The following is a 16,100-nucleotide window of genomic DNA, read 5'->3' on the forward strand; positions in this document are numbered from 1 at the left end:
TAGATAGATAGATAGATAGATAGATAGATAGATAGATAGATAGATAGATGTAGGTTAGACTGATGCAAAAATAGCTAATTTAAAGCAGTTTAGCATAAGGCTACATCAAAATAAAATGTGAAAAAATGAAAGAGTCTGAATACTTTGTGAATAGAACATTTATTTATTATCTTTGTTCCTTGCTTCTTCAATTCTTTAGCTCTCTAAACAGCTCTCTTCTAGAGGGGCGGACTATCAAAACCATACCACTGCTGGTTATCTCCGCCTTAACAGAGAGCTTTTCCATAGAAGGAGACTTCATGTGTGCAGCCCATCCAAACAGACCAAAGACAGCACTGCCTCACTGCCGCTGACAGCAGTTTAATCTTCCCCTCGCGGACTGCTGCTTATCAGTCTGTAGAGAGAGCAATGCTACACGAGCTTTTATTAAAGAGCTTTGAGGATTTGTTGACGTGAGAGAAACCGCAAGGGTAATCAATCTCCGATTCTCTGCTCTTTGGACCGCTTTATTTAGGTTCATGAGAAGGTGAGAACGAGTCTTTATTAATATAGAGAAACACGCGAGTTTTCATCTTTATCCAGATCGTGTTAGGCGCCATCAGACTTTGGAAAGAGAGGAGGGTGGAGAAGAAAACACTTCCATACACTGTGATAAAGGTGGAGGTTGTCAGCTGATTATAATTGATCTCCACTCATGAAGGGCATGGAGATGTTGCGCCGCTCCTCAGTGTTTGCGGCTGAAGTCATGGAGGTGTTTGATCGCTCTCCCACGGATAAGGAGTTGGTGTCTCAGTCTAAAGTGTTGTGCAGGGATTACATTCACTCCAGACTCCACCGGGCGGGTATCGGATGGTCTAAACCAGAGCACGGGTCCGGAGGAACACTGGCTGAGGTGTCTTCAGTCCTGCTGTGGTTGGGTAGGACATCTGACGTTTCACTCATGTTGTAGGCTACATTAATGTTTATGGAGATTGCTATGGTGTTACATGTAGCCTACTGTAGTGCACTGCATGTATAGCCTATTATTTTGGATGCTATATAATACACCATACACTGTACTGAAGTGCGTGTTCTAAATATAACATAGGCTATACAGTGTACAAACACTTAAGTAGCCTACTGTAGGCTATATGCTCTGAGTTGTAGGTTGATGTACTGATGTTATGTTTTGGATTTATTTTAAGACCGAGAACATCCTGTCAGTTTTCATTATTTCTTAAACTGTGCTTGTCTGGTTCATAAGAAAATAAATGGAAAATGCACCATCCATAAATGTTCTATGAACTTTCAGAAATGAAAATAAACAGCTTCTCAGCTTCCTCAAAGCCAAACCATAAGATTGCATAATATTTTACAACACTCTTAAGGTTTGTCTGTGTCTCACCCTTTGAAAAGTACTTTGCCTTTTGTACCATGTTGAATGTGTGTTTCATCCTTCATGTTGTTGGACAACATGAGCTGAGATCTTTCACAAAACTGAATGTAATTCCTATCGATAACATTAAATCTCACATCATTGTGTTGATCATACTTACAAACTGTAAGTGCTTTAAACGCATACCACAAGACTTTCATACCAAGTTACTCTCAACTGTCATTGTTTTCTAAGAAGCCGTTTTCTCCTAAAAGGAAAAAGCACAAGAATTTTAATTTGAGACAACTGTGTAACTGGGAGAGCTGCTTTTTATGGACAAAGCATGCAAACATGCAGATCATTATCACAGGGCAGATTGAGGGTTCCCCACCCACACTTAACTAAGTTAACCCTGTATTGTCCTGAAAAAAAGTCCTTCTCATTGTGACAACAAGCCCTGTACTCCTTGCATACACACCTCACCCACCTCAATCCCTTACAGATGGGTGATTCATGTGAGTGAGACATACACTCTTAAAAATGAAAGTTGAAAAAGGGGGTTTTCACAGTGATTTCATAGAAGAATCCTTTTTGCTTAGTGTGGAGAACATTTTAAAAAAATCTAAAGAACCTTTTCCCATTATAAAGAACCTTTTTGTGGAATGGAAAGGTTCAATGGATGTTTAATGTTCTTCAAGGAACCATCAATGGCAATAATCTTTATTTTTAAAAGTGCAGATGAGCACATAGCTCAAGATTTATTTAAAGGGTTAGTTCACCCAAAAATGAAAATAATGTCATTAATTACTCACCCTCATGTCGTTCCACACCCGTAAGACCTTCGTTTATCTTAAGAATACAAAATAAGATATTTTTGATGAAATTCGATGGTTCAGTGAGGCCTCTATTGCCAGCAAAGTCACTGAACCTCTTAAGATACAGAAGAACTACTAAAGACATATTTAAAACAGTTCATGTGAGTTCAGTAGCTCTACCTTAATATTATAAAGCAACGAGAATACATTTTTTTTACCCCAAAAAACAAAATAACAACAATATCTAGTGATGGTTGATTTCAAAACACTGCTTCGAATCTTTTGTCTCAAATCAGCACCAAAATCATGTGATTTCAGCAGTTTGGCAGTTTGGCACGCAATCCGAATCACAGATTCGACACACAAAAGATTCGAAGCCGTGTTTTGAAATCGGCCATCACTAGATATTGTTGAAAAGTCGTTATTTAGTTTTGTTGGCGCACAAAAAGTATTCTCGACGCTTTATAATATTAAGGTAGAACCACTGTAGTTACATGAACTTTTTTGAATATGTTTGAATATGAATGTTTTTAGTACCTTTATGGATCTTGAGTGGTTCAGTGGCATTGCTGTCTATGGAGGCCTCACTGAGCCATCGGATTTCATCAAAAATATCTTAATTTGTGTTCTGAAGATGAACGAAGGTCTTACGGGTGTGGAACGACATGAGGGTGAGTAATAAATGACATTATTTTCATTTTTGGGTGAACTAACCCTTTAACAGACAATTTTATCATCAGGACATGCAGTATAGCAAGGTTACATCCATCCATTAGGCTTTTAATATGAAAGTATGATGATTACACTGTAAACCCGAATAAGATGGGCTAACTCAAAAAATGAGGTACACCTATTTTATTTTTTTAATTTTTTTTTAGTTATGATCCCAATTTTAAGTAAGCAGAACTATCAGGTTTTGAGTTTGTAATACGCATGCATGTTGCTCCTAACTTGAATTACTGAGTTAGCTAACTCATACATTTTGATAGCAATTAACATAAAATATTATAATAATAATAATAATCCTTTCCATTATAATAATCCATTTATATAGCGCTTTTTTGGGCACTCAAAGCGCTTTACATATTGAAGGGGGAATCTCCTCAACCTCCACCAATGTGCAGCATCCACCTGAATGACAAACTTGCCCATTGGCCTCTGCCCATCATGGCCTCCTAATCATCCCTATACACTGATTGGCTTCCTCACTCTGTCTCCTCTCTACCAATAAAATATTAGTTAATTAACTTTTTTTATTTTGAGTTCTTGCAAATCAAATGAGTTATTTACAGGTTTTAGGGTTAGATTGCAGTTCTTTTGCCTTGTCATTGTGTCAAGCTTCTCTGATTTAGTGATTTTATTCTGTAAGACTCGAGATAGTGTCTTCCTGTGATGAGAAGAAAGAAAACACATTTATCTCTGTCTCCTAGGTGACGAGCTGGAGTACCTGCGACCCAATGTATACCGCAACGTAGCACGGCAGCTCAACATCACCATTGCCTCAGAGAGTATAGTCTCTGATGCCTTTTTGGCTGTTGCTGCAGAAATCTTCTCTACAGGTTGGTTGGCGTCCTCCTTGCATTTTAATATAGTATGGAAAACGGTTTAGTGTCTGTACATAAACCAATCAGTGCATGTGGTTCCAGAGATGTGTTGTCCATCCTGCCAGTTAAGCATTAGCAAACACACTAAAAACAGACTATAATATAATCTGAAAACCAACAAAACCTGGTTTAAATGATATGCCTATTATATTTTGTTTTTCTTAAATCCAAGAATAAAGGTGGAATGCACAGTCTATATATTTACATACCCTTAAATGGAGAGTTCACCCAAAAAAACAAACAAGTTGTTCTTTTATGTTCCACAGAAGAAAATCGTACAGGTTTGGATCAACATGAGGGTGAGTAAATGATGACAGAATTTTCTTTTTTTTTTTTTTTTTGGGTGAACTATCCCTTTAAGTGACTTATACGCTCCTTTTAGAGAGGGTAAAGATTGATCCATTCTGACATTTATATACACAGACAAGCGGCGCTGCACTCGAGCCTGAGAGCACCATAAAATATGGATTTTCCTTTAAAATAAACAGTGTCTGGGCACCATGGAAGTTCTTATTCCCTTTGCTGTACTTTGCTCATATTTAGTGCAACCCTTGGGAGTCAGTTTAGTTCATATGACTATAACCCTTATTTGACCTCCCAGATTTAGAATGTAGTAAATCATGGTCTTTTTTTTTTTCAACATGGGCAGCTCTTAAGGTGTCAGAATACACAGTGCATCGCAGTTTGTTGCGTATGGGGCTGCATAGCCACAGACCAGTCCGGGTGCCCATGCTGACCCCTGTCCACCGCCAAAAGTGCCAACAGTGGGCAAGTGAGCATCAGAACTGGGGCAATGGAAGAAGGTGGCCTGGTCTGATGAATCATGTTTTCTTTTACATCACGTGGATGCCCGGGTGTGTGTGTGTGTGTGTCGCTTACCTGGGGAACACATGACACCAGGATGCACTATGGGAAGAAGGCAAACCAGCTGAGGCAGTGTGATACTTTGGGCAATGTTCTGCTGGGAAACCTTGGGTCCTGCCATCCATGTGGATGTTACTTTGACACATACCACCTACCTAAGCATTGCTGCAGACCATGTACACCCTTTCATGCAAACGGTATTCCCTGGTGGCTGTGGCCTCTTTCAGCAGTATAATGCGCCCTGCCACAAATCATTACTACATGTATGAATGTAGTAAATCATGGTCTTTTTTTTTTTTTTTTTTCAACATGGGCAGCTCTTAAGATGTGCTGTAACATGTTCACCTCATTTGTTCGGCGAAACATTCTTTGTATTCTAAATATTAAAGCATAATTGCTTGTGTCAGTCCAAAATACATCAAAGATTCCTCACTGAACACAAAGCACTACACCTGGTGACACCCTTGCACCTCCTGTTTATACACATACCTGTCTTCAAGCAATGAAGCTCAGTTGGTGTAGTCATTGGTGTTCACTTTATATATATTTTTAACACTTTGAGTGACATTTAATCCTTTTTTAGAGTTCTATATGACTGTGCACTTTAAACAGTTTTTTTATATATAAAGATATGGATAATATTTTCACACTATGCTTAATATATTGTAATATATCATTTCTTTTCAATATTTACTTTTGCTTTTTATTCTTTAGGCATGTCAATAATTTCTGTTCAGCCTTTCTGTAACAAGATTAGGTTCCTTGAAGTAGGCCTACATGTAGTTTTGACCAGAATGGGAAAACTCCATTTGGAAAATGCTAACTATAAGGTGTGTGAGCAGATTTGTTTAGAAGGAAGGGAAATTACCAGTATTTTGAGTGTCAGTGAGTGTGCATATACATTTAATAATGTCTTCATTTGATTTGAAATAGTTTGTTGTAAACCTGTAAAATACGCCATTTGAATGTTATAAACTGTAAAATATGCCGTCTGAATTCAACATGAGTCAGAGGGAGGAAATTGTGGTGTTTTCTGTTTATCTTGAACTTCAAACCAGCTTTTATCTCTTTTATTCCTCAATATGGTTTCCTTTTGCCTTTGTGTTTCCTGTCTTTGCTAGACTCCGATTAGGTTCCTGGGTTGATATGTTTATGTCTGGACATTTGATGTTCCCAGACGGGGTTTTGCAGCTTTATTACATTTTGTTTAATTCCAGGCTACAACGTTTGAAGGTTAGAGTAGTGTATCCAGGAGTCTGTTTATCATATTAGTTTATCAGAATGCCTACTTGTTTGATTAAACATAATAGTACAGAGATACTTTTCATCAAATTACATTATAAATTCATCAATTTAAAAATATATATACTTTATCAAGCTTACAGATGAGGCTAACACATTACAGCCACACCTTATTACATTTGAGGAATGCTGATATCATAATAAGTTACAGTCACAAGTGAAACAGATGAATTTGCTCTGCTGAAAAAAAAAATCCTTGTGTTTTTCTGGCTGACACACCAGCTGACAGCTTGCCTGGCTGCTGATACAGTTATATAACTGTAATACTCCACCCCCTTTTACAGTATGATAATGTTCTATTGAAAATGGGGGTAAGGAATTATCAGGGGTTTTGATGACTCGCCTGGTTATGCTTTTCAGTCCCACTTTATATTAAGTGTCTTTATTAATCATTTAAATAACATTTCTTTAAATTAATAATTTGATACAAAGCACTTGCATGTTTTTACAGTATATTTATATTTAAAAAATAATAAATTTCTCTAATTACATTTATAATTACACTGTTGACCCTTTCCTTACACCTTAACCCACCCTTAAACCTAACCATGCCATCAAACCTGTTTCTAACCTTACCTGTATCCCACCTCAATAGCAGCAGAAGTGTTTTGCAATCCAACATGAACACTAAGTAGCCTGCATTGTACCTAACAATTACTGTTTTTTTTTTTTTTTTTATGTAAGTACATAGTAGTTAGACACCTAAGATGACCTGATTTTCATATTTCAGCTCACACAAATATATGTCATTGGTAATCAGTGATTTGACTTCGCTTAATATGCAGCTATAGGCTTGGCCACCTATATACCTATATTGGGATGTACTATGAATGAAAGTATGTGAACAAGGACAGACTTTCAGTTTGATTATATTTATGTCAATCTCTGTTTCTCTGTGTACAGGTGTAACATGGGGGAAGATCGTGTCTCTGTATGCAGTGGCCGGAGCTCTAGCTGTGGACTGCGTTCGGCACGGGCATCCAGCAATGGTGCACACCATTGTCGACTGCATGGGCGAGTTCATTCGCAAGAGTCTTGTGTCGTGGTTAAAGAGGAGAGGAGGCTGGGTAAGAAATCCATTCATTTTGTACAATTAATTAGAAAAATGTACATAATGTACATAAAAATATTTATGCATTTAATCATGCCTCCCAACCCAACATAGATGATGCTTGATTTTGATTGGTCATTGGTGGTATTCAGCAGTCAATTTCCTAATATTTGCTGTCATCCATCATATGTGGCTCATGTTGATCAGACTTCTCATTTGGATAACTGAAAATGTTGCCGTTTTCTTGTATCATGCCAAACGGTTATATCTGAAAAGCTGAATAAATATGTTTTCCATTGTTAGGATAAGAGAATATTTGGCAGAGAATATTTGAAAATCTGGAATCTGAGGGTGCAAAAAAATCTAAATATTAAGAATATCACCTTTAAAGTTGTACAAATGAAGTTCTGGCAATGCATTTCCACTCACTAAAATGTTTTCATATATATTTATGGTGGGAAATTTACAAAATATCTTCATGGAACATGATCTTTACTTAATGTCCTAATGAATAATGAATCCTAATTAATATCCATGGAACATGATCTTTACTTAATATCCTAATGAATAATGAATCCTAATTAATATCCATGGAACATGATCTTTACTTAATATCCTAATGAATAATGAATCCTAATTAATATCCATGGAACATGATCTTTACTTAATATCCTAATGAATAATGAATCCGAATTAATATCCATGGAACATGATCTTTACTTAATATCCTAATGAATAATGAATCCGAATTAATATCCATGGAACATGATCTTTACTTAATATCCTAATGAATAATGAATCCGAATTAATATCCATGGAACATGATCTTTACTTAATATCCTAATGAATAATGAATCCGAATTAATATCCATGGAACATGATCTTTACTTAATATCCTAATGAATAATGAATCCTAATTAATATCCATGGAACATGATCTTTACTTAATATCCTAATGAATAATGAATCCTAATTAATATCCATGGAACATGATCTTTACTTAATATCCTAATGAATAATGAATTCTAATTAATATCCATGGAACATGATCTTTACTTAATATCCTAATGAATAATGAATTCTAATTAATATCCATGGAACATGATCTTTACTTAATATCCTAATGAATAATGAATCCTAATTAATATCCATGGAACATGATCTTTACTTAATATCCTAATGAATAATGAATTCTAATTAATATCCATGGAACATGATCTTTACTTAATATCCTAATGAATAATGAATTCTAATTAATATCCATGGAACATGATCTTTACTTAATATCCTAATGAATAATGAATTCTAATTAATATCCATGGAACATGATCTTTACTTAATATCCTAATGAATAATGAATTCTAATTAATATCCATGGAACATGATCTTTACTTAATATCCTAATGATTAATGAATCCTAATTAATATCCATGGAACATGATCTTTACTTAATGTCCTAATGAATAATGAATCCTAATTAATATCCATGGAACATGATCTTTACTTAATATCCTAATGAATAATGAATCCTAATTAATATCCATGGAACATGATCTTTACTTAATATCCTAATGAATAATGAATCCGAATTAATATCCATGGAACATGATCTTTACTTAATATCCTAATGAATAATGAATCCGAATTAATATCCATGGAACATGATCTTTACTTAATATCCTAATGAATAATGAATCCGAATTAATATCCATGGAACATGATCTTTACTTAATATCCTAATGAATAATGAATCCGAATTAATATCCATGGAACATGATCTTTACTTAATATCCTAATGAATAATGAATCCGAATTAATATCCATGGAACATGATCTTTACTTAATATCCTAATGAATAATGAATCCTAATTAATATCCATGGAACATGATCTTTACTTAATATCCTAATGAATAATGAATCCTAATTAATATCCATGGAACATGATCTTTACTTAATATCCTAATGAATAATGAATTCTAATTAATATCCATGGAACATGATCTTTACTTAATATCCTAATGAATAATGAATTCTAATTAATATCCATGGAACATGATCTTTACTTAATATCCTAATGAATAATGAATCCTAATTAATATCCATGGAACATGATCTTTACTTAATATCCTAATGAATAATGAATTCTAATTAATATCCATGGAACATGATCTTTACTTAATATCCTAATGAATAATGAATTCTAATTAATATCCATGGAACATGATCTTTACTTAATATCCTAATGATTAATGAATCCTAATTAATATCCATGGAACATGATCTTTACTTAATGTCCTAATGATTAATGAATCCTAATTAATATCCATGGAACATGATCTTTACTTAATGTCCTAATGAATAATGAATCCTAATTAATATCCATGGAACATGATATTTACTTAATATCCTAATGAATAATGAATCCTAATTAATATCCATGGAACATGATCTTTACTTAATATCCTATTGAATAATGAATCCTAATTAATATCCATGGAACATGATCTTTACTTAATATCCTAATGAATAATGAATTCTAATTAATATCCATGGAACATGATCTTTACTTAATATCCTAATGATTAATGAATCCTAATTAATATCCATGGAACATGATCTTTACTTAATGTCCTAATGAATAATGAATCCTAATTAATATCCATGGAACATGATCTTTACTTAATATCCTAATGAATAATGAATCCTAATTAATATCCATGGAACATGATCTTTACTTAATATCCTATTGAATAATGAATCCTAATTAATATCCATGGAACATGATCTTTACTTAATATCCTATTGAATAATGAATCCTAATTAATATCCATGGAACATGATCTTTACTTAATATCCTAATCGATTATTTTGACCCATACAGTGTATTGGTGGCTATTGCACACCCCCCATTTTGGCAAGTGGGGCATAAATGACATACTCAAAATAAAAGGTTGCTGCTCATAAGTCATATTGAAAAGACACATAACCAATAAATATTTAGAAAGCAAACACTTGAGAGTTTACAGTTCAATGCTCAGAATTACTCAGACTGTTATTAATACGGAGATGTATAAGCTCAAACATAAAATGATGCCCATACAATGGAAGTCAGTGGTCGCCAAAACTGTTCGGTTACCATCATTATTCAAAATGTCGTCTTTTGTGTTCAGCAGAAGACAAAAAGTCAACATGAGGGTTAGTAAATGGTGACAGAATTGTCATTTTTGGGCCCTCGTTCAGTGTTACTGAAAGTAACATTGTGCAGTCTGTTTATATAACTAAGCTAAGGCTCAGAAAGAACACAGACTGCTGCCTTTCCATCTTTGTCCAGTGTGTGTAGAGAGAATGTGCAGCGTTCCTGCAGCTTTTGAGTGGAAATCTGATCAATCTCTCAGAAGACCAGCACAGTTCAGCGAACCTGCTGAATGAGGAGCTGTGCTGGTATGTGTGGCTGTTTTGGCAGGGCATGTCTGTGATGTCTGTGCTCATTAGCCTGTCTCTGTTCGGGCAGATTCAACATAGAACTGTGCCAGAGTCATAACAAGCTGCCTGCACTTAGGTCCATATACAGCTCTTACAGGCCTAACAATTTCCCTCTAAGGGTTTTACACCTGCTTTTGACTTTTAGATAACAATTTTTAGATATTAACCTAACCAAACCTTTCCAAAATGTTGACAAGACAAAGTTTTATATAACATCTGTTTAACTTATAAAATGAAAGTAAAGATAATAATATAACTTGGAGAACAATATTTTCAGTTTGTCAAATTAGGTTGATGCAAAAATAAGTACACCCCACTGAAAGTCTCTGGAGCAAAGCTAAATTTTAGACTACAAATGTCTAATTTAACAAGAATTCAACCACAAGTGAGTCTAATTATTCATTACACAAGTGAGCAGCAGACAGTTGACTATAAAAGGGTGTTAAAACCCCTTCCCATTTCATGCTGTCAGCAATGGCACCACATGGAAGAGAAATGTCACCAGAAAGGTGAAGGCTACAAAAAGATCAGCAAAGTTTTACTTATCAGTCAGAATACTGTAGCAAAAGTGGTACAAAAATTTTAAAAAGATGGAACTGCAGCCATCTCACAGAGACGTCCAGGGAAGTTAACACCTCGACAGGAGCGTCTTCTGATGAGAAGGGTTGAAGAAAATCGGCATGCAAGTTCACTACAGTTATCTAAAGAAGTAGAAAGCCAAACTGGGGTGACTATTTCCTGTGACACAATACAGCGTACACTGCAGAGGAATGGCGTGCATGGGTTCCGTCCACGAAAGAAGCCTCTCCTAAAGCCCAGGCACAAAAAAGCCCGCCTAGAGTTTGCCAGGACCCATGCTGACAAAGATGACTCTATACTAGGACTCTAGTGATGAGACCAAAATAAATGTTTTTGGAACTGATGGCTTCAAAACTGTATGCCGTCGCAAAGGTGAGGAATACAAAGAAAATGCATGGTGCCTACATTTAAACATGGTGGTGACAGTGTCCTTATGTGGGGCTGTATGAGTGCTGCTGGAGTCGGGGAGCTGCATTTCATTGATGGCATCATGAATTCACAGATGTACTGCTCTATACTGAAAGAGAAGATGGTACCATCACTCCACACGCTTGGTCGTCGTGCACTTTTCCAACATAACAATGATCCTAAACACATTTCTGAAGAAGAACAGGGTGAAAGTGATTCAATGGCTCTTGATCTTAACCCAATTGAACATCTATGGGGAATTCTGAAGAGAAGTTGAGCATGACTCTCCATCCAGCATCCAGTCTCTAAAAGAGGTCATTCTTGAAGAATGGGGAAAGATACTGTGTATACACACACACACACACAATTGGGTCAATTGAATTGAAATCTGCAGAATTTGGAGGCCAGGGCAGCACCTTGAACTCTTCATGTTCCTCAAAGCATTTCTGAACTATGTGTGCAGTATGGAAAGGTGCATTATCCTGCTGAAAGGGGCTACTTCCATCAGGGAACATCATTGTCATGAAAAAGTGTACTTGGTCTGCAACAATGTTTAGATAGGTGGCAAGTGTCAAATTTACGTCCACATGAATGGCTGGATCTAGGGTTTTCCAGCAGAACATTGCCCAGAGCATCACACCCTCTTCATCAGCTTGTCGTCCCACCGTGCATCTTAGTGTCCTCATTTCCCCAGGTAAATGTCCACAATATGTAAAAGAAATGGCACTCATTGGACCAGGTGACCTTCTTCCGCTGCTCCAAGGTCCAGTTCCGATGCTCCAATGCCCATTGTAGGCACTTTCGATGGTGTACCGTTGTCATCAAAGGCACTCTGCTGCGTATGGGGCTGCATGGCTGCAGACTAATCAGATTGCGGTGCACTGTGTGTTGCGACACATTCCTTTCACAACAATCATTAACATTTTGTGTGACTTGTGCCACAGTAGACCTTCTGTTGGCTTGAACCAGATGGGATTTCCTTCGTGGCTCTTGTGCATCATGAACTTTGGGTGCCCAACACCCTGTCGCCGGTGTGTGGTTTGTCCCTCCTTGGATCACTGTTGGAAAATTCTCACAACTTCTGAGCAACCCACGATCCTTGCCGTTTCAGAGAGACTCTGACCTAGTTTCCTTGCCATAACAATTTGGCCCTTGGTCAAATTCGCTCAGATCTTTATTCCTGCTCATTTCTCCTGAACCCAACACGTTGATAACAAGAAATTATTTGTTAGATAGATTTATGTATGGTCTGTGTGGTGGATTTACAACATGAAAAAAGGCTGGTTTAATTGGGTGAGTGTAATGGTTGCTTCAGGCAAAATCATTCTCAACATTTTTCAGTGTGTTCTTCTTGGGAGTGTCCTGATTTGGCAACTGCTGTATTTGTAAGACATGGACACACCTGCAGACTGAACTGAACCTGAAAACAAGGACTTTATCATCAGGGGCACTAAATGAAAGTCAGTGTGAAGCAGAGGCTGGCTAGACTGTATTTTCCATTGTTGTTGATGTGAGTATGTGGGTACTTGTGTCTACGTGCCATGTTGAGTGTTTGCTCTGCAGGATTGCCCTGGGAGCTAAATGAAGGGCCTATTCTCTCACACACTCACACTCACTCTCACACACACACACACACACACACACACACACACACACACACACTCACTCACAAAAAATATACGCACAAAAACACCAGAGTAAGATCTCTTTTTTTATTAAAATTCCTAATTAAAGGATGTCCCATCTCTTAGTACCCTTATTATCTCTAAAAAAAAATAGTTCAATAGTTTGAGGTCAGTAAGATGTTTTGGTTTTGTTTTTGTCTTTTTGAAGAAATTAAGGATGCATTCAATTGAAGTGACTCTAAAGACATTCAAAATGCTAAACTTAGTTTGAAGGTTATAATGTATAAAAATTGTATTTCAAACTTTCAATTCATCACATAATCTTGAAAAAAAAAAGGTTTTCACAAAAATATTAAGCAGCTCAACCATTTTCAATAAGAAGTTGATAATAAGAAATATTTCCTGAGCACCAAATCGGCATATTAGAATAATTTCTGAAGGATCATGTGACACTGAAGACTGGAGTAATGATGCTGAAAATTCAGCTTTGCCATCACAGGAATAAATTACATTTTTAAATATTAAAATAAAAAAAATAAAAAAAGTATTTTAAATTGTAATGCTATTTAACAATAGGACTGCTTTTACTTCTTACTGTGCAGCCCTGTTGAGCATAATATAATATTCTTTTATGTGGGGAAATTTGCTTCTAAAATCCAAAAGCAAAAATAATCAAAACAAACTAATCATTCAAATCAAAACAAACTGAACTTTAATACTTTGAATGTGTATTAAGCTAATTTGGAAGTTTTATAACATTTGGCCAACCCAGTAATGCTGCATGCTGAATTATAATGCGTTTAGACCACTGAGTGTTGGTTTTGGCCTAAAAAGCACATACTTGTGTGCAAACTGCAGTTCAGTTTCCTTTTGTTACTGCCAGATGAACTCAAAGAGAATTAAATAATAACATATTCCATATTTAAGTGTGAGTGTGTGCATCATATTATATTATATTATATTATATTATATTATATTATATTATATTATATTATAATATAATATAATATAATATAATATAATATATTATATTATATTATATTATATTATATTATATTATATTATATTATATTATATTATATTATATTATATTATATTATATTATATTATATTATATTATATTATATTATATTAAATTTTTCTTTGCTCTCTTACAGGCGGACATCACCAAGTGTGTAGTCAATACAGACCCCAGTTTTCATTCTCATTGGTTGGTGGCAGCTGCCTGTGCCTGTGGTCACTATCTCAAGGCCGTGGTCTTCTACCTGCTGAGGGAAAAATGAAGAGCAGTATAAACAAGTGACGGACAGCTGAACTCTTCAGAAAGGGGTTTCTAGTCACTGCTTAAGCCTTTCACTGCTCCTGATGTGTTTACACTTGCACAAAGTTTGCACTTTGGTTACCCTTTACAATAAGGTCTCATTTGTTGACAATTAGTTAAATAATTAGTTAAAATGAACTAACTATGAGCAATATGTTTTTACAGCATTTATTAACCTTTGTTAATGTTAGTTAATAAAAGTCCAATTGCTTGTTCGTGTCAATTCACAGTGCATTAACTAATGTTAACACAAATTGTATTAGTATATGTTGAAATTAAGATTATTAAATGCTGTAAAAGTATTGTTCTTTGTTAGTTCATGCTAACCTTATTGTAAAGTGTTACCCAATTTTGTTGAACGTTAAGATGAACGTTATTTTTAAGGTTTTATGTGTTTAACCTGGCCTCTTGCACTCTAGGCATTCCTTGCTGTTACCATTGTTTTTATTAATTGAACCTAATGTTGATATGCAGAATACCAAGCCCGGCGGGAGAGGAAGCTATTGTGACCTTTGTATTTGTGAGTGAAATAGAATGTACATGTACTTGGATTAATGCTGTCTAGCACAACGTTGTCTTAACAGAAGTTTTCTCTGATTATTACATTTTTCACGGTCTTGAGTGGTTTTAAATGCATATTAACAATCAAGATTCAAAAATTCAAAAAAGACCCACAATGCTAGGTAAAAAAAAAATGGCCAGGAGTTAGAATGCATGTAATTGAGATCAATATCAATATTTCCCAAGGAAAAATGTCCAAAGTACTGTATGTAAATGGCTGTAGGAGAATGAAAACAAAGATTTGGGTTGACTAAAAATATAGATATAACATTTCAGTTCATTCCATGTTTCAAGTCTGGACCTGTCAACTAGTGTGTCATAGTGATGTCTCTCTTTTTTTATAATTTATTTTCTGTGTAATATTTTCACCTTACATGTGGTGGTGTTGGTGCCGCCTTGAACAATTTGTAAGATATCATGGAGCCATCACTATATTAATAACTTAAAACTTGGTGTCTTAAAATTGTTTCATTGTTTTGTTCTCTTGTATAGTTCAGTTTGTAACAAATAAGTCTGTGGAAAACTACACACTGTTTTGTGTATGCTACACTGAATGTATGCAAAACAAATATATACTTTTTATTTTCAAAAATGTTTTGGCTGTGATTTTCTTGGGGTTGGAAAAAAACATAATAAAGCCTTCATACTGATAATTGTACACAACATTACTGTAACAACACATTGGTGGAAAGCGAGTGGGAGGAAGCAGTTTAGATCAGATAGAATAGTTTAGAGATATTTTTACTATGGTGATCACTCAACATGTGGTTTCCTTTACACATGAATTTATATAGAGGGTCTTACTGATTTACAGCATAAGCACAAAGCATATTAATGCATGTGACTGTGTTTTACAACTACTATCATAGCTGTTGGGAAAAATGGAAGACTATGATAGTCTGTTGATTAAGATAAAAGCCAATTATTTGTAATATGATCTGTAATGTTAACTTTCTGCGTTATAATTTCCAATTGCGACAACTCAGTGGCACCTAGTGGCTGTAAGTGGAACTACAGGCGCTCAATGATTTAAAGTTATCACAGCACAAAGCACAGTTGTGTTGAGGATGATCACAACAATAAGGCGATTTATCTAATAATAATGTTTAATAATAATGATAATTTTGATTTA

At 35.3% G+C, this 16,100-nt stretch overlaps 1 protein-coding gene across 2 annotated transcripts; it reads left to right on the plus strand.

Annotated features, from left to right (window-relative positions):
* The first annotated feature begins 214 nt into the window (after positions 1 to 214).
* On the plus strand, positions 215 to 15,532 carry boka (BCL2 family apoptosis regulator BOK a). 2 transcript variants are annotated; one of them, XM_067374379.1, is made up of 5 exons: positions 215 to 917; positions 3,600 to 3,728; positions 4,040 to 4,072; positions 6,843 to 7,006; positions 14,244 to 15,532. In XM_067374379.1, exons 1-5 carry the CDS (start codon positions 695 to 697, stop codon positions 14,367 to 14,369), a joined length of 675 nt encoding a protein of 224 aa, XP_067230480.1. In that variant the 5' UTR covers positions 215 to 694; the 3' UTR covers positions 14,370 to 15,532. The 2 variants fall into 2 exon arrangements, with proteins under 2 accessions (XP_067230480.1, XP_067230481.1); XM_067374380.1 differs by lacking the exon at positions 4,040 to 4,072.
* Positions 15,533 to 16,100: the final 568 nt, after the last annotated feature.

The sequence above is a fragment of the Chanodichthys erythropterus genome, chromosome 21 (assembly GCF_024489055.1).
Source record: "Chanodichthys erythropterus isolate Z2021 chromosome 21, ASM2448905v1, whole genome shotgun sequence".
Classification (NCBI taxonomy): Eukaryota; Metazoa; Chordata; class Actinopteri; order Cypriniformes; family Xenocyprididae; genus Chanodichthys; species Chanodichthys erythropterus.

Bases quoted from the DNA above. Each gene is read 5' to 3' on its own strand.
- boka (XM_067374379.1), top strand. From the start codon at position 695: ATGAAGGGCATGGAGATGTTGCGCCGCTCCTCAGTGTTTGCGGCTGAA. The intron at 918-3,599 runs GTAGGACATCTG...TCTGTCTCCTAG, and splicing joins TTCAGTCCTGCTGTGGTTGG to GTGACGAGCTGGAGTACCTG. The intron at 3,729-4,039 runs GTTGGTTGGCGT...TATGTTCCACAG, and splicing joins TGCAGAAATCTTCTCTACAG to AAGAAAATCGTACAGGTTTG.